The sequence below is a fragment of the Carcharhinus amblyrhynchos genome, chromosome 7 (genome assembly GCF_965287045.1).
Source record: "Carcharhinus amblyrhynchos chromosome 7, sCarAmb.v2.hapA, whole genome shotgun sequence".
Classification (NCBI taxonomy): Eukaryota; Metazoa; Chordata; class Chondrichthyes; order Carcharhiniformes; family Carcharhinidae; genus Carcharhinus; species Carcharhinus amblyrhynchos.
This window is the reverse complement of record NC_137330.1, coordinates 116,581,715-116,604,486: the sequence shown is the minus strand read 5'-3', so window position 1 is coordinate 116,604,486 and position 22,772 is coordinate 116,581,715. Positions and strand designations below refer to the sequence as shown.

General features: G+C 47.1%; 1 protein-coding gene across 1 annotated transcript in view; it reads right to left on the bottom strand.

Moving 5' to 3' along the window:
* Window positions 1-2,996: 2,996 nt before the first annotated feature.
* Window positions 2,997-22,772, bottom strand: part of gnmt (glycine N-methyltransferase) — a 60,785-nt gene continuing 41,009 nt past the window's right edge. Inside the window, exons 2-6 of the mRNA XM_080193402.1 lie at window positions 14,291-14,418; window positions 12,054-12,167; window positions 8,874-9,016; window positions 6,420-6,541; window positions 2,997-3,229 (exon numbers count right to left, since the gene is read on the bottom strand). Of these exons, the coding sequence (XP_080049528.1) occupies window positions 3,058-3,229; window positions 6,420-6,541; window positions 8,874-9,016; window positions 12,054-12,167; window positions 14,291-14,418 (679 nt within the window). The 3' untranslated portion in view covers window positions 2,997-3,057. The remainder of the gene's footprint in view (window positions 3,230-6,419; window positions 6,542-8,873; window positions 9,017-12,053; window positions 12,168-14,290; window positions 14,419-22,772) is intronic.

The following is a 22,772-nucleotide window of genomic DNA, read 5'->3' as shown; positions in this document are numbered from 1 at the left end:
GCCCATCGAGTCTGCACCGACCACAATCCCATCCAGGCCCTACCCCCATATCCTTACATATTTAACCTGCTAATCCCTCCAACCTAAGCATCTCAGGACACATTAAGGGACAATTTTAGCACGGCCAATCCATCCAACCTGCACATCTTTGAACAGTGGGAGGGAACCGGAATACCCGGAGGAAACCCACGCAGACATGAGGAGAATGTGCAAACTCCACACCCAACAGGTATATTTATTAGCAAAAAACACTAGCTTTCGGAGCACTGGCTGCCCCAAATAAACCTGTTGGACTTTAACCTGGTGTTGTGAGACTTCGTACTGTGTTTACCCTAGTCCAATGCCAGCATCTCCACGTCGAGGCAATTAGCCCAGAGCTTATACATCAGCTTTGACAAAGGGTCATCTGGACTTGAAATGTCAGCTCTTCACACTCCTTACAGATGCTGCCAGACCTGCTGGCTGAGATTTTCCAGCATTTTCTCTTTTGACCGTGGATTATACATTTCAGGTGATGAGTAGCAGAGGCCAGGAGATTGAACAATAAAGAATCTTCTTCTTAATAACTCGACATTAACCGCAGTTTGTATTAACCGTCGTCAGAAACAAGGAACTCTGATATACAGCGAGGATATTCATTTGTTAACAATGGATCAATCTGGATACAGTCCTGAGCAGGTTCATGGCGCATTTTAATAACGACCGTAATTGCTACCGGTTTAAAAAGCGCTCGTTGTCATTTGGGCCGGCAACCCTCACCAATTTTACACTGTCAAACTTTTCCAGGTAACAGGATCAATGCCGTGTGCTACTGTTGACACTCACGTTGAGTTATTTAGCCTAAGTATGATATATGGGAGGAAGTCGCACTGCATCTTGTCTGTGCTGTGACCACGCCATAGCGTACACTGAGATCTGTCACAGAGACAAGAGAACTGTTTAATATTCTACAGAGTATAAAACCGATTCCCTCTGGGGAAATGGGCTGAATCACCAGCTTCCTGGCTGGAAAAGGGAGCTTTCACAAGACATGGAAGTCAGTAATTGGTCAAGAAAATTGTAAAATCCCTGCAGTGCAGAAGGAGGCTATTTCGCCCTTCAAGTCTGCACTGACCACAATCCCATCCCCAGCCCTATCCCCGTAACCCATCAATTTACCCTGACAGTTCCCCCCTGACACTAAGGGGCAATTTAGCAATCAACCTAACCGCAAATCTTTGGACTGTGGGAGGAGACCGGACTACTCAGAGGAAACCCACGCAGACATGGGGAGGGTGTGCAGACTCCATACAGGCAGTGACCCGAGCCAGGGATCGAACCCGGGCCCCTGGCGCTGTGAGGCGGCGGTGCTAACCACAGTGCCACCCAATAGACAAATCCAGCAAACTGAGGTGGGTCAGGAAAGTCTGGGAGGTGGATGGTGTGGTGGGGGTGTGGGGGGTGGGGAAGGAGGAATCACTCGGGAATGGACTTACAAGCAAGATAGTTGGGGCGAAAGATGTGAGGAATTGTTTAATAAGCAGGAGGATGCTGTGATGGGTGGTCTTTGTGGATGACTGAGCTACGATGGGATCATTGGCCTTTTCTCATCTGTATCCCCCCCGCGATGTGAATTGGTACATCTCCTGGCAGCGTGCGTTTTTGTTTATTCGCACAACAGTCAATCAAATAGCCCAAGAGCGCCAGTTGGCACACTGGTGCCCTTTGGAAACGGGCACGACAGAGTGAAAGAGCTCGCATCGTCTTTTCTGAGGCGGGTTGAGGGGCAGGCTGAGGTTTCCCGGTGAACATTGTGCGACCACGTGACTCAAAGCATCTCCCTCGGCTCCCGGGGCAACTGAAGCAGTGCCACCCAGCTACAGCAATCCTCTCGGGCCACATGAAACAATAGCAAATCCTCGGCGAGATTAAACCGTCTCTCCGGGGACAAACGGACAAGTGTGGGTGTGGGGGTGAGTGGGTGTGTGTGGGGGTGAGTGTGTGGGTGTGGGGGTGAGTGGGTGTGAGCGCATTAGCTTCTTTGCCTCACAGATTAAGACCATGGTGCCAGCGGTTGTGAGAATTGATTGCTGCCAGCCTGGCATCACCCCATCTTCAGAAGATGGGAGCTGGTTGGGGAGCAGAGTGGGGGGGGTAGTGAGTTAGATGGGGGCGGTGGGGGGGAGGTAGTGGGTTGGATGGGGGCAGTGGGGGTGGTTAGTGGGATGGATGGGGGCAGTGTGGGGTAGTGGGTTGGATGGGGGCGGCAGGGGGGTAATGGGTCGGATGGGGGGGTTAGTGGGTCGGATGGGGGCGGTGGGGGGGGGGGTAGTGGGTCAGATGGGGGCGGTGGGGGGGGGTTAGTGGGTCGGATGGGGGCGGTGGGGGGGGGGTAGTGGGTCAGAGGGGGGCGGTGGGGGGGGTAGTGGGTCAGATGGGGGCGGTGGGGGGGGATGGTAGTGGGTCAGATGGGGGCGGTAGTGGGTCAGATGGGGGTAGTGGGGGGGGGTACTGGGTCCAATGGGGGCGGTGGGGGGGGGGGGGGGGTAGTGGATCAGATGGGGGGTGGTGGGGGGTGGGTAGTGGGTCAGATGGGGGCGGTAGTGGGTCAGATGGGGGCGGTAGTGGGTCAGATGGGGGCGGTGGGGGCAGTGAGTTGGATGCTTGAAGTGCAGCCTTTCTGACCATTTATCATTGCGAACATTAGGCCAACAATTGACAGATTTGGGTCTGGGTCAACAGCTAACACAATCAGTCAGTCATACTTCTGCTAATTACAGTATAATTAGAGTGATTATCCTTTCCACCATCTACACCAATTGCTAATTAAAAGACATGAACCTACATCCCGCTACAATTACACTTTATATCCCCCCTCTCCCCACTATTGTCTTCGGTCTTTCCCTCCATGCATTTTTCAATTAGTTCCGGTCATTCTGCGACTGGACGTTTCCTACTCCACCCACCACCCTCCCCCCCCAACCCCTGACCCAGGGGGGACCGGGGGAGGGAGGGGAAGGAGGTGGGGGGGGAGGGTTTCCTGGGTTAAAGTTTGGATCTTTCCAGAGAGCGGGGGGCTCAGCCAGTCCTCTTCACGACGTGGATGAAGTAGCACGGGGCGCAGTCCTGGTCGGGCTTGTGGGGTTTGAAGTCACCGTACAGGTTGTGCTGGCATTGTCCGTGGAACGCGTTCTTCAGCAGCTCGGTGAAGGCCTCCACGCGGTGAGGGTAGTAGGACAGGCGGAAGGTGCTGAGGAAGAGATGAAGAGTTACACAGCGTCAGGTCAACCATTAAAGAATGATGGTGGCCTCTGTCGCTCATTCCTGCAAGTGTTACGTTCACATTCATTTGTGGGACATGGGCATCGCTGGCTAGCCATTTCCTAGTTGCCCGAGGGCAGTTGAGAGTCAACCACTTTACCGTGACTCTGGAGTCACATGTAGGCCAGACCAGGTAAGGACGGCAGATTTCCTTCCCTGGAGGACTTTAGTGAACCAGATGGGTTTTTCCGACAATGGTTATCAGTAGATTATTAATTCCAGATACTTTTTATTAAATTCAAATTCCACCAGCTGCCGTGGCGGGATTCGAACACGGGTCCCCGGAACGTTAGCTGAGTTTCTGGATTAATAGTCTAGCGGTGATACCACTCGGCCATTACCTTCCCTGGTGTGATAAGTGAGTTCAAATCAGACAGCCTAGTGGTATTATCGCTGGATTATTAATCCAGAAACTCAGCTAATGTTGTGGGGACCCGGGTTCGAATCCCACCATGGCAGATGGCGGATCTATTGCTCGACAGACTGGAGGGGCTGATTGTGGACAAGTCCCCAGGACCGGATGGAATGCACCCGAGGGTTCTGAAAGAAATGGCGGAGGTTATAGTGGATGCCTTGGTGGTTATTTTCCAGACGTTGCTGGATTCCGGGGAAGTGCCAGAAGATTGGAAAACGGCTAATGTTACGCCGTTGTTTAAGAAGGGTGCCAGGCAAAAGGCGGGGAATTATAGGCCGGTTAGTTTAACGTCTGTGGTAGGTAAAATGTTAGAATCCGTCATTAAGGAGGAAATTGCGAGGCATCTTGAAGGGAATTGCTTGATAGAGCAGACACAACACGGTTTCATTAAAGGGAAGTCGTGTCTGACAAATTTACTGGAGTTCTATGAGGATGTGTCTAGGGCGGTGGATAGAGGACAGCCGGTGGATGTGGTCTTTCTGGATTTTCAGAAGGCGTTTGACAAGGTACCTCACAAGAGGTTATTGCAGAAGGTCAGGGGACATGGAGTTGGGGGTAGGGTGTTAGCGTGGATAGAGAATTGGTTGTCAAATAGGAGGCAGAGAGTGGGGGTCAACGGGTGCTATTCGGATTGGCGGATGGTGACTAGTGGGGTGCCCCAGGGATCGGTGCTGGGGCCTCAGCTATTTACCATTTATATAGATGATCTGGAGGAGGGAACCGAGTGTAGGGTGTCAAAATTTGCTGATGACACCAAGATTGGGGGAAAGGCAAATTGTGCGGAGGGTGTGGAGAGTCTACAGAAGGATCTAGATAGGCTGGGCGAATGGGCCAGGAAATGGCAAATGGAATTTAATGTTGGCAAGTGTGAGGTGGTCCACTTTGGTAGGAAGAATGGTAGGAAGGACTATTACTTACGTGGCGAAAAACTGCAGCAGGCGACGGTGCAGAGGGACCTCGGGGTCCTTGTGCATGAGTCGCAAAAACCCAGCTTGCAGGTGCAGCAGGTGGTCAGGAAGGCGAATGGGATGCTGGCCTTCATAGCGAGGGGGATTGAATATAAAAGTAGGGAGGTCTTGCTGCAGCTGTATAGGGCATTGGTGAGGCCGCAGCTGGAGTACTGTGTGCAGTTTTGGGCGCCGCACCTGCGCAAGGATATTTTGGCCTTGGAGGGAGTGCAGAGGAGGTTTACTAGGCTGATACCGGAGTTGAGGGGGTTGAGCTATGAGGAGAGGATGAATAAACTAGGCTTGTACTCGTTAGAGTTTAGAAGAATGAGGGGAGATCTCATTGAGACGTATAAGATGATGAATGGGATGGATAGGATAGAGGTGGAGAGACTCTTCCCGCTCAAAAAAGACAGTAGGACTAGGGGGCACAGCCTCAAGATAAAGGGGGGGCGGTTTAGAACGGAGTTGAGGAGGAACTTCTTCACTCAAAGGGTGGTGAATCTCTGGAATTCTCTGCCCGTTGAGGTGGTGGAGGCTGCCTCGCTAAATATTTTTAAGAAGCGGGTTGATGGGTTTTTGATAAGAGAAGGGATTAAGGGTTATGGGGAGAGGGCGGGAAAGTGGAACTGAGCCACGACAGATCAGCCATGATCTTATTGAATGGCGGGGCAGGCTCGAAGGGCTAGATGGCCTACTCCTGCTCCTATTTCTTATTTCTTATGAACAGGAAACCATTGTCGATTGTCAGAAAAACCCATCTGGTTCACTAACGTCCTTTGGAGAAGGAAATCTGCCGTCCTTATCTGGTCTGGCCTACATGTGACTCCAGAGCCACAGCAACATGGCTGACTCTCAACTGACCTCCAAGGGCAACTAAGGATGGGCAATAAATGCTGGCCAACTAGTCCACATTCCATGAATGGATAAACAAAATCAAAAGTATGTAGCCTTGAAGCAAAAGGCTGAAGGGCCTGTTCCTTGTGCTGTTCTACGTTCAATGACTGCTAGATTTTTGTCGGGTAAAGGTTATTGACGGAACCAAGATATGTTGCTGGAGTTAAGATCTAGATTTGCCATGAATCCAAACTGTGGAAACACGCTTTAAAAACGGTCGTAAGCATTTTTCTCCTTTCAACCCAGAGCAACAAACATCCATCCTGAATAATGAACAGGAAAGGAGCCAGTCTGTGTGTGTGTGTGTGTTGGGGAGTGGAGAGGGGGGTGAGGTTGAGGGGCAGGGGGTGAGAGAGTTTGGAGGGAAGTTCACTGCCAGTAGCACCCAGCACTCTTAATGGAGGGAGAGCAGGCGCCACCGTCACACAAATGGAAGTCCATGCAAACGTGAAATAAAAGTTTGCCGGGGGGGGACTGGATGAGTGGCATTTACCTGTAACTGGGCCTGTTAAAAAAGGGCAAGGAGTGGCAACAAATGTAATGGGAAACGGAAAATAGTCACTGAGTCCAAAGAATCGCTGAATTCTTATGGCTCAGAAGGAGGCCATTTGGCCCATTATGTCTACGCTGGTCTCTAAGCCAGCCACATTGTTCAGTTAGGTGCTTGGTACATATATACGAATCAGTTTTTGCAAGGCGGTCATGAGTGTTTGATTGCCCTTGAGTGAACAACTGATAATGCTGGAGACAGTTCACTGCTGATGTGATCCCATGAAGCGCAAATTACTCCTCTTTTTCAAAATTAAATTTGGGTTTTTGCCTCCTCCCGTGTCCACTCCTGTTCTGGGACACAGTCCTACCTCACATCCGGTGGTTCATCATTGTCCTGGTTTGGGACCTGAACAGTATAATCCAGCGTCACCATGTGAGCTTTATTGTTTACGTACAGCACCGAGGTGTTTATGTCTTTGGTAAGGTCACTCTGGAAGACATAAGACATTTATTCCACACAATTGATTTGACCAATTCTTACAAAACGTACAGATATAATCTCTGCCTAACATCTTGGCCGGAATTCTCTGGCTGTTTACACTAGCAGGATTCTCCGCTCCCGCCGGCAGCACACTCCCGCCTGTGGGTTTCCAGCCTGCGCGAGGTGATGTCAATGGGAATTTCATTGATAGCAGCGGGACTGGAGAATCTCACCACCAGCAAACAACGTGCCTCCTCCCACTGGCATGAACCAGGCAGCACGGAGGCCAGAGAATTCCAGCCATTGATGTATGTCTGCACACTTCTAGCTCGGAACAAAATACGAACGGGAATATCCAACACATTGAGATGTTTCCCCCTCGGGCAACCTGGTTTGAACTAAACCCAGATCAACAAGGTGAGGAATCGTCACTCCCTGATATTGAGGCCCATGGGATTCATCCTGGTGAAGTGGGACATTGTTGTTGGAGAGAAGAGGGAGCTTTGCTTTGTGACTGAGCCGAAAATGTGTGGATTTTAGCAATGAGCACTTCTAGTGACAATGTCCTACTTCAGTTTAATTGCCAATGTGCTGTGTGACTGGTGAGGTATCATAAAATCATATTGTGCAGAAGGTATTGTGCACACTTCCCGCTGCCTCAGAAAAGTAGTCAGCATAATCAAGGACCCCAGACATTCTCTCTTCCATCTTCATCCTTCAGGAAAAGATACAAAAGTCTGAAGACACGTACCAACCGAGTCAAGAATAGCTTCTTCCCTGTTGCCATCAGCCTTTTGAATGACCTGCCATATATTAAGTTGATCTTTCTCTGCATCCTAGCTATGACTATTTGGCACCCTCTCATTTCCTTCTCTATGAACAGTACATTTTGTCTGTTTAGTGCGCAAGAAACATTGTAAACCAACACATATGACAATGACAAATCGAATCAAATCAAAGGAGTCCATTTGGCGCATTGTCTTTGTGCCACCTCCTTGATGTTAGTTCCAATCTCTGCTCTTGCCTCTTAACCCTGCAGAATTTACTTTTCAATTGCTGTCTGAGTGTGGCTATTGCGTCTGCTTCCACTAAGCTTTGGGAAATACATTGCAGACCAAAAGCATTTGCGATGGCAGTGTTTTGAAGACAAGCGTCTCCTTATCTTGGTTCTTTGGCCAATCGTATTTCACAGTTCCAGTCAGCGAGATTGTCTGCTGGAGAAATCTCAACGAATTACTCACTGTCAATAAGTGAATTCAGGTCATCGTGATAAGCCCAGTCATCTAACGTCTGTGTTAAGGCATCATTAGCTAAAGATGGGATGACTGTCTATCTGGATGAAGAAAAAATAATTATTCGCAGCCTAATTCCACAGAGATTTCCACAGGGGCGGCATGGTAACACAGTGGTTAGCATTGCTGCTTCACAGCTCTAGGGACCTGGGATCGATTCCCGGCTTGGGTCACTGTCTGTGTGGAGTTTGCATGTTCTCCTCATGTCTGCGTGGGTTTCCTCCGGGTGCTCTGGTTTCCTCCCACAGTCCAAAGATGTGCGGGTTAGGTTGATTGGTCATGCTAAAAATTATCCCTTAGCGACCTAAGATGCCTAGGTTAGAGGGATTAGCGGGTATGTAGGGATATGGATGTAGGGCCTGGGTGGGATTGTGGTCGGTGCAGACTCGATGGGCCGAAGGGCCTCTTTCTGCACAGTAGGGATTCTATGATTTTAGAAAGGGAGCCTGTTCAGACTGAGAGTTCTTTGAGGAGATGATAGAAATGATGAATGGGGAAAATTTAATGGGCGCACCAACTTTCAGGAGGGTTTCGATAAGGTACTGGACAGGGAACCACTGCAGGAGATCAGTGGACATGGTTTTCGGAAGGAATAATCATAGGTTTGATCAAAACCTGGTTAGGAAGGTGGGGTTCAATGTTAGAACATTGGATCAAAAACTGGTTAGGAGGGAATCAGAAAAGATTTAAGGGTTAAGGCGTGTTTCTTCAAACATGAGATGAAATGGTGAATATCCGATTGAGGAAGGTTGTTGAGGCAACCCACAAGACAGAAGTTCATGAGGTTGTTGCCTGGTGTGAAAGAAAATTGGGGTTAATTTTACTCACACCGAGGGGATTGAGGGGTGAGTTGAGACAAGTGTTCATGAAGGGATGGGTCCGTTAAACAAAAACAGAATATTTCCAGGAATTGGGCAGGGTGCAGAACAGAGGGATGTCGATACGTTAACTATGATATCAGAAGCATTATTTAGATTCCTCAGACAGAAAACACTTAACACAAAGGCAGAGCATCCTGGGAGAGCTCCGGTTCTACGGAGGCCGATTACCTTGTAGTAAATGTTTTTGCCTCTCGGCGCTTGGCCAGTTTCCAGGATGGCATCGTAGTTCCGGTGGTCAATGATTAAAATCCCGCCGGGTTTCACCATGCTGGCAATATTTCTCAATGCCAGCTTCTGCTCACTCTGGTCACCTGAAGTGGAACAAAATTCAAAACAGCTCCAAGCAGCCATTCCCAAGTTTCAAAGGTAATGATGTTACATAGAAACATAGAACATTACAGCACAGTACATGTCCTTCGGCCCTCAATGTTGTGCCGAGCTTTGTCCAAACCCAAGATCAAGCTATCCCACTCCCTATCATTCTGGTGTGCTCCATGTGCCTATCCAATAACCGCTTGAAAGTTCCTAAAGTGTCCGACTCCACTATCACAGCAGGCAGTCTATTCCACACCCTAACCACTCTCTGTGTGAAGAATCTACCTGGGACATCCCTCCTATATCTCCCACCATGAACCTTATAGTTATGCCCCCTAGTAACAGCTACATCCACCCGAGGAAATAGTCTCTGCACGTCCACTCTATCAATCCCTCTCATCATCTTATAAACCTCTATTTAAGTCGCCTCTCATCCTCCTCCGCTCTAAAGAGAAAAGCCCCAGCTCCCTCAACCTTTCCTCATAAGACCTACCCTCTAAACCAGGCAGCATCCTGGTAAATCTCTTCTGCACTCTCTCCAATGCTTCCACGTCCTTTTTATAGTGAGGTGCCCAGAACTGAACACAATATTCTAAATGTGTTCTCACCAAGGCCCTGTACAGTGCAGCATAACCCCACAGCTCTTAAACTCAATCCCTTGTTAATAAATGCAATAAAGTTAAACCCAGATGGTGAGTTAAATCTGTCAGAAATCTTAAACAACCCCATGATTCTGGACGGCACGGTGGCACAGTGGATTAGCTCTACTGCCTCACAGTGCCAGGGACCCTGGTTCAATTCCCAGCTTGGGATCACTGTCTGTGTGGAGCTTGCACGTTCTCCCTGTGTCTGCGTGGGTTTCCTCTAGGTGCTCCAGTTTCCTCCCACAGTCCAAAGATGTGCGGGTTAGGTGGATTGGCCGTGCTAACTTGCCCCTTAGTGTCAGGGGGACTAACTAGTGTAAATGCATGGGGTTATGGGGTAATAGGGCCTGGGTGGGGTTGTGGTCTGTGCAGATTCGATGGGCTGAATGGCTTCCTTCTGTGCTGTAGGGCTCTATGATTCTATGACCTGGGTTACCTCGCTTACAATAGCACGGGTGGCACAGTGGTTAGCACTGCTGCCTCAAAGTGCCGGGGACCTGGGTTCGATTCCCGGTTTGGGCCACTGTCTGTGTGGAGCTTGCACATTCTCCCTGTGTTTAGAGGTGCTCTAGTTTCCTCCCACAGTCCGAAAGACGTGCTGGTTAGGTGGATTGGCCATGCTAAATTCTCTCCGTGTACCCAAACAGGTGCCGGAGTGTGACAACTGGGGGATTTTCACAGTAACTTCACTGCAATGTTAACGTAAGCCTACTTGTGACACTAATAAATGAACTCTAATCTTTAAACTTCAAAGGACCCAGTTCACCCTCACACCTGCTCATTCCCCATTTTAAACAGAGGGGCGATGAGGGAAAATGTAACCAATCCGGTCTCAGGAGGCCAGATGAAACTTTTAAAGAGGCAGTGTCCTCCGTTTCAACCACATTTCGAGCTTTAATCACTATCACCAGGGCTTTTTGTAAAATATTCATTCATGAGATGCGGGCATTGCTGGATAAGTCAACATTTATTGCCTAACCCTAAGTCCCAGGCCCCAAAAGATTAAAAGATATAGGAGTAGAATTAGGCCATTCAGTCCATCGAGTCTGCTCCACCATTCGATCAAGGCTGATTGAGGGCAATTGGGATTAGTTTCGTGATTAAAACAAGGGTGGCACGGACATGTTGGGCCAAAGGGCTTATTTCCATGCTGTAAACTCTGTGAATCAATGACCTGGCCTCCACAGCCGTCTGTGACAATGAGTTCCACAGATTCACCACCCTCTGAAGGAATTCTTCCTCATCTCTGTTTTAAAGGGGCATCCATAAGAACATAAGAAATAGGAGCAGGAGTAGGCCATCTAGTCCTTCGAGCCTGCCCCACCATTCAATAAGATCATGGCTGATCTGAAGTGGATCAGTTCCACTTTCCCGCTTTCTTCCCATTACCCTTAATCCCCTTGTCTATCAGAAATCTAGTCCCTTCACTCTGAGGTTGTGCCCTCGAGTTCTAGTCTCTCCCACTAATGGAAACATCCTCTCCATGTCCAGCCTATCCAGGCCTCTCAGTATTCTGTAAGTTTCAATTAGATCCCCCCTCCCTAAACTCCATCGAGTATCGACCCAGACTCCTCAATCAACTGCTCCTCATTTAACAAACCCTCCATTCCTGTGACCATCTGCAAGTCTTTATGCAGCCGGGCTTGCGTGACTGATGTTTAACAAGGTCATCCGCGTGGTTTCCAGTTACATTATTCCAGAAGCGCACACACACACTCCCATCCTGACTCTCCATCTATCTCTCTGAACTCCCCCCAATTACCCCCTGCAATCAGCCCCTGACTCTCTGAATGGTGTCTTGTGGTATGTGGGTGTCGCTGGCTGGGCCAGCGTTGATTCCTACTAGCCCTTGAGAGCTTGCTGGGTCATAGAAAGATAGAAGATAGGAGCAGGAGGAGGCCATTTGGCCCTTCGAGCCTGCTCTGCCATTCATCACGATAATGGCTGATCTTCCAACTCAATAGCTTAATCCTGCTTTCTCCCCATAACCTTTGATCCCATTTGCCCCAAGTGCTATATTCAGTCGCCTCCTGAATACATTTCAGAGTCAACCACATTGCTGTGGCTCTGGAGTCACATGTAGGCCAGACCTGGTGAGGGCGGCAGGTTTCTTTCCCTAAAGGACATTAGTGAACCAGATGGGTTTTTCTTCAATGACAATGGCACTAGATTTGTCATTCTAGATTTTTATTGAATTCAAATATCACCATCAGCTGTGGTGGGATTCGAACTCAAGTCCCTGGAACACTGTCCTCGATTACTGCTCCAGTGACAATCTCACTACGCCACTGCCTCCTGTGAGCTCTAATTTCCCCACCAGACACTCAAGAGGATCACTGTCACAGTTGTGTTTGGTCACAAAAGAACGAGAGCTTGGATAAAATGTTACCTTTGAAGTCGGGTAAATGTGCAAACGAGTTCCCTAAACAAATGACGGCATCAAATCCATCACCGGGCTTCTGGATGTCTCGAGGCAACGTCAGCCAGTTAGCTTCTTCGATCACTGCAAAGCAAAGGGAGGTGGTTCACAGCAAATAGGCAATGAGTGAAACTTATCAGAGATGAACCCCACCAGGTCACTCAGAGCTGTCAACACATTCAACCGTGGGAAGCCACAGAAAGAGACTATTGCCAGCTGTCTGTAAAGGTGTGTGTGTGTGTGTGTGTGTGTGTGTGTGTATGAGTGTGTGTGCACATGTGTGGGTGTGTATGTGTATGTATATCTGTATGGCAATGTGTGTACGTCTGTCTGTATGCCAGTGTGAGTGTCTGTGTAAGTGTGTGTGCCAATGTGTGGACGTCTGTGTGTGCATGAGAGCACATGTGTGTGTGCGTGCGCGCGCGCACGTGTAGATCCGGTTCAAGTCGTAGATTCTTCTAACACGAGGAAACATCCTCTCCACACACTCACCCTGTCAATAACTCTCAGGATCTTAAAGGTTTCTATCAGGAAGGATGAGATTACAGTGCCAGGTAAAGATGATGGGGGGAGATCCTTGAAGTCCGGACCTGATGGGCCAAATGGCCTGATTCTGTCCTATAAATTCTCTCGGGAGAGATTTTAACACACTCAAAACCTATTAGAACATTTGAAATTGAGCCCGATGTTATTCTACGTAATGAATTGAAATTATTCTCCTTAAACCAGAGAATATTATTGTTCTAAATTATAAAGGGTTTTGTTAGCGTAAATAAAAAAGCCTGTTTCCACAGGCGGGATTGTTGCTAACGAGAGATCACCGATGTGAGAAATTGGTAAAAGAACCACAGGGGAGATTTTTTTTCAGTGCAGGGGATTGGTATGATCTGGAATGCACTGAAGTAGAATCGATAATATCTTTCAAAAGAACACTGGGTTACACTTGGAAAGAGAAAGCGCAGAGAAGTGAGATCAATTGGATAGCTCTTTAAAAGGACCAAAGGGAAAAGGTGGTATTATCACAGGATTACTAATCCAGGGTAATGCTCTGGGGATGGGTGTTCGAATCCCACCACAGCAGGTGGTGAAATTTGATTTCAATAAATATGAGATTAAATGACCATGAATCCATTGCTGATTATCATACAAACCTGTCTACTTCACTACTGTTCCTTTAAAGAAGTAAATCTGCCCTACAAATGACTCAGATTCATAGCAACACAAATAAGCAAGCACCTCTATACTAGCCGAGCCTAGGCATTCCCTTTGACAAAATCTAAACAGTGAGACCATTAGCTGGCTACCTGATCAGAGGACAAGCTGGTCTGGCCATATACTGACATCTAGTTTTCAGCCTGGGTGACAAGACTTTGACTCTCTGGGGGCGATCTTTCCAAAATCAAAGTGTTGAACAAGGGTATAAATGGGAGGGAATCGTACCCAATTTTTCAGCGTCCTTCCAGAAGCACCCTTTGTGATTAGTACAAAAAGAAAAGAGGTGAAGTGTGATTCATGCCCATAGAGGGAGTGGATGGAGTCTGTTCACACCGGAAAGCCAGTTGCTCACATTAGAGGGCTCTATCGCGCATGCACACATCCCTCTGTTCTGTGCAACAGACCACAGTGAGATCAGTCAGTTCTGCCCCCACCTTTGCGGTACAGGTGGTTTATGATCTATCTGAAAAGGAGAAAAAGGTTGAGTCATAGAATCCCTACAGTGAAGAAGGTGGCCATTCAGCCCATCAGGTATGCGCCTACTCTCGGAAGAGCATCTTACCCAGGTCCAACCGTCGCCCTTATTCCCATAATCTCACACTTTTACCATGGTCAATCCATCTAATGTACCCATTGTTGGACAGTAAGTGGCAGTTTACCATGGTTAATCCAACTAACCTGCACATCTTTTGACAGTGGGAAGAAACCGGGGTACCTGGAGGAAACCCACGCAGTCACAGGGAGAACGTGCAGACTCCACACAGACAGTGACTCAAGCTGGGAGTTGAACCCTGGTCCCCCGCACTCTGAGACAGCAATGTTAACCAACTGTGCACCCTGCCACCCCTTGAGGGGCTGAATGGCCTACACCTGAGTGTTCCTAAAGCTGCAGAGGATTCCCTTTTTTGCTTTCCCTTATTTCACAGTAACTTCATTGCAGTGTTAATGTAAGCCTTACTTGTGACTAATAAACAAACTGTACTTTCATTTACCCCATTTATCGAACGCTTCTTCTTTCCTTCGGTTCCATCTCTCTTTTAGGGCATATTTCAGCATTTTGTCACTGGCATCTGCACTCACCATGGTGAAGCCTTCTTCCACCAGCATTATGGAATCCACTCTGTCGAGGAAAGCAGATAATGCCGTTAGATTGAGGCTGGCAGGCCGCAAGAAAAGACCTTTAACTGTAACAAGTTCACCCCTGACAAGGGCACACGTGAGATTTACAGGGTGGGGATGGGAAAAGTCGTTGGAGCAGAAGTAGTCCATTTGGCCCATCGAGTCTCCTCTGCCATTCAATGAGATCTTGGCTGCTCCAACATGATAAACCTCGATTCCAGTTTCCCACTTATTCCCTTATTGCGGAAAGAATTCTACAGATTCAGTACCCTCTGGGGAAATAAAACACTCCTCATCTTTGTCTTGAATGGGCGACCCCTTTGCATAGAAACACAGATAGAAACTAGAAGCAGGAAGCGGCCATCTTGCCCTTCAAGCCTGCTCCACCATTGATTATGATCACGGCTGATCATCAAATTTAATATCCTGATCGCCTCTCCTCCCATATCCTTTGAATCCTTTATCCCCAAGAGCTATATCTAATTCCTTCTTGAAATCAGACGTTTTGGCCTCAACTACATTCTGTGGGAGTGAATTCCACACATTCACCACTCTCTGGGTGAATGAATTTCTCCTCACCTTAGTTCTAAAAGGTTTACCCCTTATTCTCAAACCACGACCTCTCATTATGGATTCCCCCACCATCGGGAACATTCTTTCTCAATCTACTTATCTAATCCTGTCAGAAATTTTATAAGTTTCTATGAAATGCCCTTTCACTCTTTTAAACTCCAGCGACTATAATCTTAACCAATTTATTGTCTCCTACTATGACAGAGCTGCCATCCCAGGAATCAGCCTGGTAAACCTTCGCTGTGGTCCCTCTATAACAAGAACATCCTGCACACAATACTCCAGGTGTGACCTCACCAATACTCTACACAATTACCGTAAAACATCCCTATCCCGAGACTCAAATCCTCTCACTATGAAAGACCAACATATCGTTTGCCTTTTTTACTGCCTGCTGTACCTGCACGCTTAATTTCAGTAACTGATGCACGAGAACGCCAAGGTCTCGCTGAGTATCCACCTCTCTCAATTTACACCAGTTCACGTAATAATCTGTCTTTTTATTACCGCTACCAAAGTGGAGGAACCTCACATTTATCCACATTATGTTGCATCTGCCATGCAGATGCTCACCCACTCAGCCTGTCCAAATCACACTGAAGCATCTCTGTATTCGCTTCACAGCTCACCCTCCCACCCAACTTTTTAATCATCTGCAAATTTGGAGACAATACATTTAGTTCCCTCTTCCAAATCATTTATATATAACGTGAACAGTTGGGGTCCTAGCACAGATCCCTGCGGAACCGAACTAGACACTGACTGCCAATCAAAAAAATGACTAATTTATTTGAAATCTTTGCTTCCTATCTGTTAACCAGCCTTCTATCCATCTCAAGTCACAACCTAAAATTTCATGTACTTTATCTTTACATAGTAGCCTATCATGTGAGGCCTTGTCAAAAGCCTTCTGAAAGTCTAAGTAAACCACATCCACCAGTTCTCCCTAATCAACTTTATTAAATACATCCTCAAAAAATTCCAGTGGATTTGTCAACATGATTTTCAAATGCTGAGATATAAAATCCTTGATAATGGACTTTAGCAACTTCCAACATTAGGCTCACTGGTCCATAGTTCCCTGTTTTCTCTCTATAGCACTTTTTGAATAGTGGGCTTACATTAGCGACCCTCCAATCTGTAGGAACCAGTCCAGAGTCCAAAGAATTCTGGAAAATAATCACCAAGGGATCTTCTATTTCCAGGGTCACTTCCTTAAGTATTCCAAAACCATTTCTCTACTAATGCTGATTTCCTTCACCTCCTCACTAAACAGGTTTCTCTCAGCACTTCTGATACATTATTCATGTCTTCCTTTGTGAAGACTGAAGCAAAGTACAAATTTAATTTCTCAACCATTTCATTATTCCCCATTATGAATTCTCCCATTTCTGACTGTAAGGCACCTACATTTGTTTTTGTCAATCTTTTTATACACCAAGAGAAACTTTTATAGCCAGTTTTCATGTTCCCTGCCTTTTTATGTTCATTCTCTAGTTTTCCCTTGGTCCTCCTTTGCTGAATTTTAAACTGCTCCCAATCCTCAGGCCTATTGTATTTTCTTGCCAATGTGTATACTTTTTCCTTGAATTTGATACTATCTTTAATTTCCCTTGTAAGCCATGGTTTGGCCACAATTCCTTTAACACTCTTGCACCAAACAGAGATAAACAACTTCTGGAGTTCACCTATTCATTTGTTAAAAGCCTGCCACTGCCTGTCCACTGTCTATCCTTTCAGTAATATTACCCACTCCATCATGGCCAGTTCATGCCTCACGCCCATCATAGTTACTTTTATTGAGATACAGAGCCCTGGTCTCAGAATCAATTACATCCACCTCGATAAAGAATTTTATTGAATTCTGGTTACTCATCTTCGAGGGTTCTCTCATAACTAGATTGCCAACTAATCCTTTGTCATTGCACAACACCCAGTCCAAGGTGGCCTATTCCCTTGTTGGTTTCTCAATGTGTTGCTCCAGAAAACCACCCAGTATACATCCCAGAAATTCCACCTCTAACAGACCGTGACAAATTTGACTCTTCCAATCTATATGCAGATTAAAGTCACCCATAATCACAGATATTCCCTTAACACATGCATCTCTGATTTCCTGCCTAATGCTTTCCCCAACATTACCTCTACAGTTTGGTGCTCTGTCCACCACCCCGTGAATGTTTAACTCAACCTGTACAGATTCCACATCATCTATGCTAATATCTTCCTTCAATATCATATCAATATCATCTTTAATCAACAATGCAACTCCATCACCTTTTCCTTCCTAAACGCTGAATAGCCCTCAATGTTTAGTTCCCATCCTTGATCACTTTAGATTCATGACTCCTTAATCCCAACTATATCACACCCCCTTTACTCTGAGATTATGCCCTCTAGTCCTAGAATCTCCCACAAGGGGAAAGAATCACTCAGCATCGGCCCTGAGAAGCCTCCTGAGAATTCTATGGGCAGGATTTTACGGCCTTGCTCAAGTCAACAGAGATTTCCTTTGTTCGCCCCTCTCCCACTCCAATTCCATGGTGGGAGGGCCAGTACAATTTCAGCGCATGTGCTTCAATAAGGTCGCCTCTTATTCTTCTAAGCTTCACTGAGCACGGACCCAACCTACTCAAACCTCTCCCCATAAGTAAATCCCTCCATATCTGGGATCAGCCTGGGGAACCTCCTCTGGACTGACTCCAGTGCAATATAGAATCATAGCATGCAGAAGGAGGCCATTTGGCCCATCGAGCCTGCACCGACAACAATCCACCAAGGTCTTATCCCCATAACCCCACTTATTGGCCCTTCTAATCCCCCTGACATTGAGGGGCAATTTATCATGGCCAATCAAACTAACCAGCATATCTTTGGACAATGCGTCTTTCCTTAGATAAGGGGAACAAAACTGTTTATAGTATTCCAGGTGTGATCTAACTAATGCCTTATATAATTTTAGCAAGACTTGCCAATTTTTATAGTCTGTTTCCTTTGAAATAAAAGCCAACATTCCACTTGCCTTCCTTTTAACACAGGTTCATAAAGAAGAAATATGCAACACCTCAACACAACATACAAAAAGATTGTGCATTTATATAGTACTTAAGCAACTTGCAGTGCTTTAGAAGAATGATTAGTAGTTGAAACTCTCTGAAATGAGGCATAAAGCAAGGTGCCACAAACAACAATCAATTAAGAACAAAGGCCAAAGAAAATTACACCACAGGAACAGGCCCTTCAGCCCTCCAAGCCTGCACCGACCATGTTGCCCGACTTAACTAAAACCGCCTATCCTTCCAGGGGACCATATCCCTCTATTCCCACCCTATTCATGTATTTGTCAAGACGCCCCTTAAAAGTCACTATCGTATCTGCTTCCGCTACCTCTCCCGGCAATGAGTTCCAGGCACCCACTACTCTCTGTATAAAAACTCTGCCTCATTCATCTCCTTTAAACCTGTGCCCCCTAGTAATTGATTCTTCCACCCTGGGAAAAAGCTTCTGTCTCTCCACTCTATCCATGCCTCTCATAATCTTGTAGACTTCTATCAATCACCCCCTCAACCTCCATCATTCCAGTGAAAACAAACCAAGTTTCTCCAACCTCTCCTTATAGCTAATGCCCTCCATACCAGGCAACATCCTGGTAAATCTTTTCTGTATGCTCTCCAATGTCTCCACATCCATCTGGTAGGGTGACAACCAAAATCGAACTCTGTATTCCAAGTGCAGCCTAACTAAGGTTCTATAAAACTGCAACATGACTTGCCAATTTTTAAACTCAATGCCCCGGCCGATGAAGGCAAGCATGCTGTATGCCTTCTTGAATACCTTCTCCACCTGCATTGCCACTTTCAGTGACCTGTGTACCTGTACACCCAGATCCCTCTACCTATCAATACTCTTAAGGGTTCTGCCATTTACTGTGTATTTCCTATTTGGATTAGATCTTCCAAAATGCATTATGTTATTCACAATAATATTTCACTTCATTAATTAGTTGGGCAACATTGATTAATAATTGCATTTTAGGGGCAAGAAAATTGAATTTAAAAATGCAATGTATTATCAGAGAATCCGAGTGCAGAAGGAGGCCATTTGGCCCAATGAGCCTGCGCCAACCACAATCCCACTCAGCTCCTATCCCCATAACCCCATGCATTTACCCTAACTAATCCCCATGACACTAAGGAGCAATTTAGCATGGCCAAGCCACCTAACCCGCACATTTTTGGAGTGTGGGAGAAAACTGGAGTACCAGGAGGAAACCCACCTAGACACAGGGAGAACGTGCAAACTCCACACAGTGACCCAAGTCAGGAATCGAACCCAGGTCCCTGGCACTGTGAGTCAGCAGTGCTAACCACTGTGCCGACCTAAGCAGATGTTCTCTGGCAACAGGTTAGTGACCTGTTCCAGGAAATAACTAGCTACGGAAACAGACAAAACTCTGCCATTGTGCACTACTTGGGGCAGGATGAGAATTGCGGTTGGAACATGAGGGAGTAAGAAGTGAGGGTAGGTAGGAGTCAATCCTATCTACCCTCACTTCTTAGGAGTAAGGAGTGGAATGCACTGCCAAGAGAGGTGGCTGAGGAAGACACATTAGTGACATTTAAGGCTTATCTAGATAGACACATAAACAAATGGAGAATAGAGGGATATAGGCGGTAGGTCTAGAAAGGACAACATGACTGGCACAAGTGTGAAGGGCCTGTTCCTGCGCTGTATCGTTCATTGTATTATCTTGACACTGCTAACCTTGGTGCGTCTATACATTGGTTGGTCAAGTGTTTGCTGAGTCCCAGGTTGTTTTCAACCTCACTCGGACTTCATTGCACGCTTTCCTGGAACTTACATGCCACGACTGTTTCCTTGTGGCACTCGATACCATTTCAGTTCATTGTCTATTGTTCAGGCAAATCTTTTCTGCGTTCTCCAATGTCAGCCTGGACTTGGTATTATTTACAAATGTGGCCACTTTGAGTATCCAGGTTATTGATGCTGATTGGAACGAATGAGTTCTGAGATAGGCAATCCAACACTCACTCACCCACCCAGAGTAATCCTTTAATGAGTATACCTTGTTTTGCACCTTCCATTCTCAGGGTTCAGAATAACAGCCCTACAATCACAGGAAGCTGCCATTGTGCCTCTATTGGCTTTCTCAAAGAGATGTTTAATTCATCGCTCTCCTCTGCTCCTGAGCATTTCACTTCCCCCACACCCCCCTTTTCAAGTCTATATCCAATTTCCTGTCACAAGTTACTGTGGAATCTGCTTCGGCCAAACTTTCTGGCTACCTGCTCCAGATCTGATGGGGAGATGATGGTGGTCACGCTGTGACAACTCGAACGACACGAGAATAGTAATCCAAAAGCGGGGGGAGGGGCATAGATTCAAACCCAGATGGCAGAATTGAAATACAATGAATGAATCAGGAATGTAAGGCTGTTCTGATTTACAACAACATCTTATCATTGAATATGTACAGTGCAGAAGGAGGCTATTCAGCCCATCGGGCCTGCACTGGCTCTCTGACAGAGCGTCTGATCCTCTCCACACTCTATCCCGGTGACCAAGCACATTTACCCCACTGATCCCCCTAACCTACACATCTTGCGACACTAAGGGACAATTTACCTTGGCCAATTCCCTCAACCTGCACATCTGTGGGAGGAAACCGGAACAAACCCACGCAGCCACGGGGAGAATGTGCAGACTCCGCACAGTAACCAGAGGTTGGAATCGAACCTGGTGGTGCGGAGCTAACCGCAATGCCACCATTGATACTCGTAAAGCCCCTTCTGATTCAGTGATGTGCTTTAGGGAGGTGCGTTACCTGGCCTGGCCTAGATGTGACTCCAGACCCCCAGCAACGTGGCTGACTCTCAAGTGCCCTCGGAAATGGCCCACCGTTCAGCTCAAGAGCAGGTAACAAACTGTGGTCCTGTCAGCGATGCCCACATCGCATAAAGGGGAAAACGCAAACCCACCAAACTGAAAAATATTTCACCTCACCCCTTTAAACAATCGCCTTAAATCTGTGTTCACGCGGTGATTTTCAAATCCTCCCTTAACCTTTTCTGCGCTCAGGGAAAAAAAAATTCAGAACCTCTCAGGCGCTGTAGGTAATCTCCCCTCACGAGGTCCTTGACATCCCTTTTATAAATATGGTCCCCCAAATGGAATACAATCCAAAGGCCTAACTGCTAACTCCTAATGAACTACTGTAACTTCCTTGCCTGTTTGTCAAAGCTTCACTGATGTTGAAGGGCTCTAAGGAATGGTTGGAGGGATTGATGTTTCTTGGAAATTCCCAAAGACAACAAATAGAGCCAAATTCATAAACTGAGGTGGGTGGAATGGAGGGGATCATAGAATCATACAATCCCTACAGTGCAGAATAAGCCATTCGGCCCATCAAGTCTGCAGCGACTCGCTGACAAGACTATCTTACCCAGGCCCTCTCCTCCACCCTATCCCTGTAAACTCCGCACCTTTCCTGTGGCTAATCACCTCACCTACACATCTTCATAGAATCCCTACAGTGCAAAAGTAGGGCATTCGGCCCATCGAATCTATACCAACCACAATCCCACCCAGCCTCTATCCGCATAGTGCCACGTATTTATCCTGCTAATCCCCCGACACTAAGTGGCAATTTGGCATGGCCAATCCACCTCACCTTCACAGCTTTGGAGTGCGGTGGGGGAAACTGGAGCACCCAAAGGAAACCCATGCAGACACAATGAGAACGTGCAAATTGCACACAAACTTCACGCACAGGGTGGTGCTAATATAGAATGAACTGCCAGAGAGGCGGTAAAGGTGGGTACGGACACAACATTTAGAAGACATTTGGACAGATTATATAGGAAAGGTTTAGAGGGATGTGGGTCAAACGCAGGCAAATGGGACCAGTTCAGTTTAGGAAACCTGGTCGGCATGGACGAGTTGGGCCGAAGGGCCTGTTTCTGTGCTGTATATCTCTATGGCAGTCACCCAAGGCTAGGACTGAACGCAGGGCCCTGGCGCTGTGAGGCTAACCATGTTGCTGGATGTCCTGGCGATGGAGTGCGAGAGAATGTGATGTGAGATCGGGGTAGGATATGATCCCCGCGGTTAAATTACAGTGCGACCAGTGAGGCGAAACATTAACTCCCTGAGACATGGACAGAACAGGAACTGAAAAAAAACACACGAGTAGGAGGAGGAGGAGGAATCTTCTCTTCCAGTGCATTTGTCTGAAGCTAAACTGGTTTAATAACTTTGTAAGGACATTCACTATGGCAGCAGCATTGGATCGGTCACACGTGATGTGATGCTAACCATTAGCCATGGAATGCAATGCATCTGGTTTCAGCTCTATGTAACACACCCAAGCACAGGCGTGCTGCTGTATCGACTTACCTCAGGGATATAAATACTAACTTGTTTACATCACTCCAATTCTGTTGTGACAGGGAGATGGGCGAGTCCACACACACTTGTGTTGGGAGGAATGGCCAGTGGGGCGTTTCAATTCAAGAGCGAAAAGCTTTCCCGTGCTACTGGCGAGTTTGACAGCCCACGCGGTGAAGCCACAGCTCCAGGAGCTGAATTCAGGCAGGAGCAATCCTGAACGTCTAGGGAGAGAAATCAATCTCCGCTCGCAATTACTGCATTTCTCTCGGTTAGGCAATAAATGGCTGTGAGCAGCAGCAGCACTTGTCGATCGTGTACACTTGTAGAGTCTCATTCACACACAAGCTTGTTCATTTACCCTCCAGGTGGTTA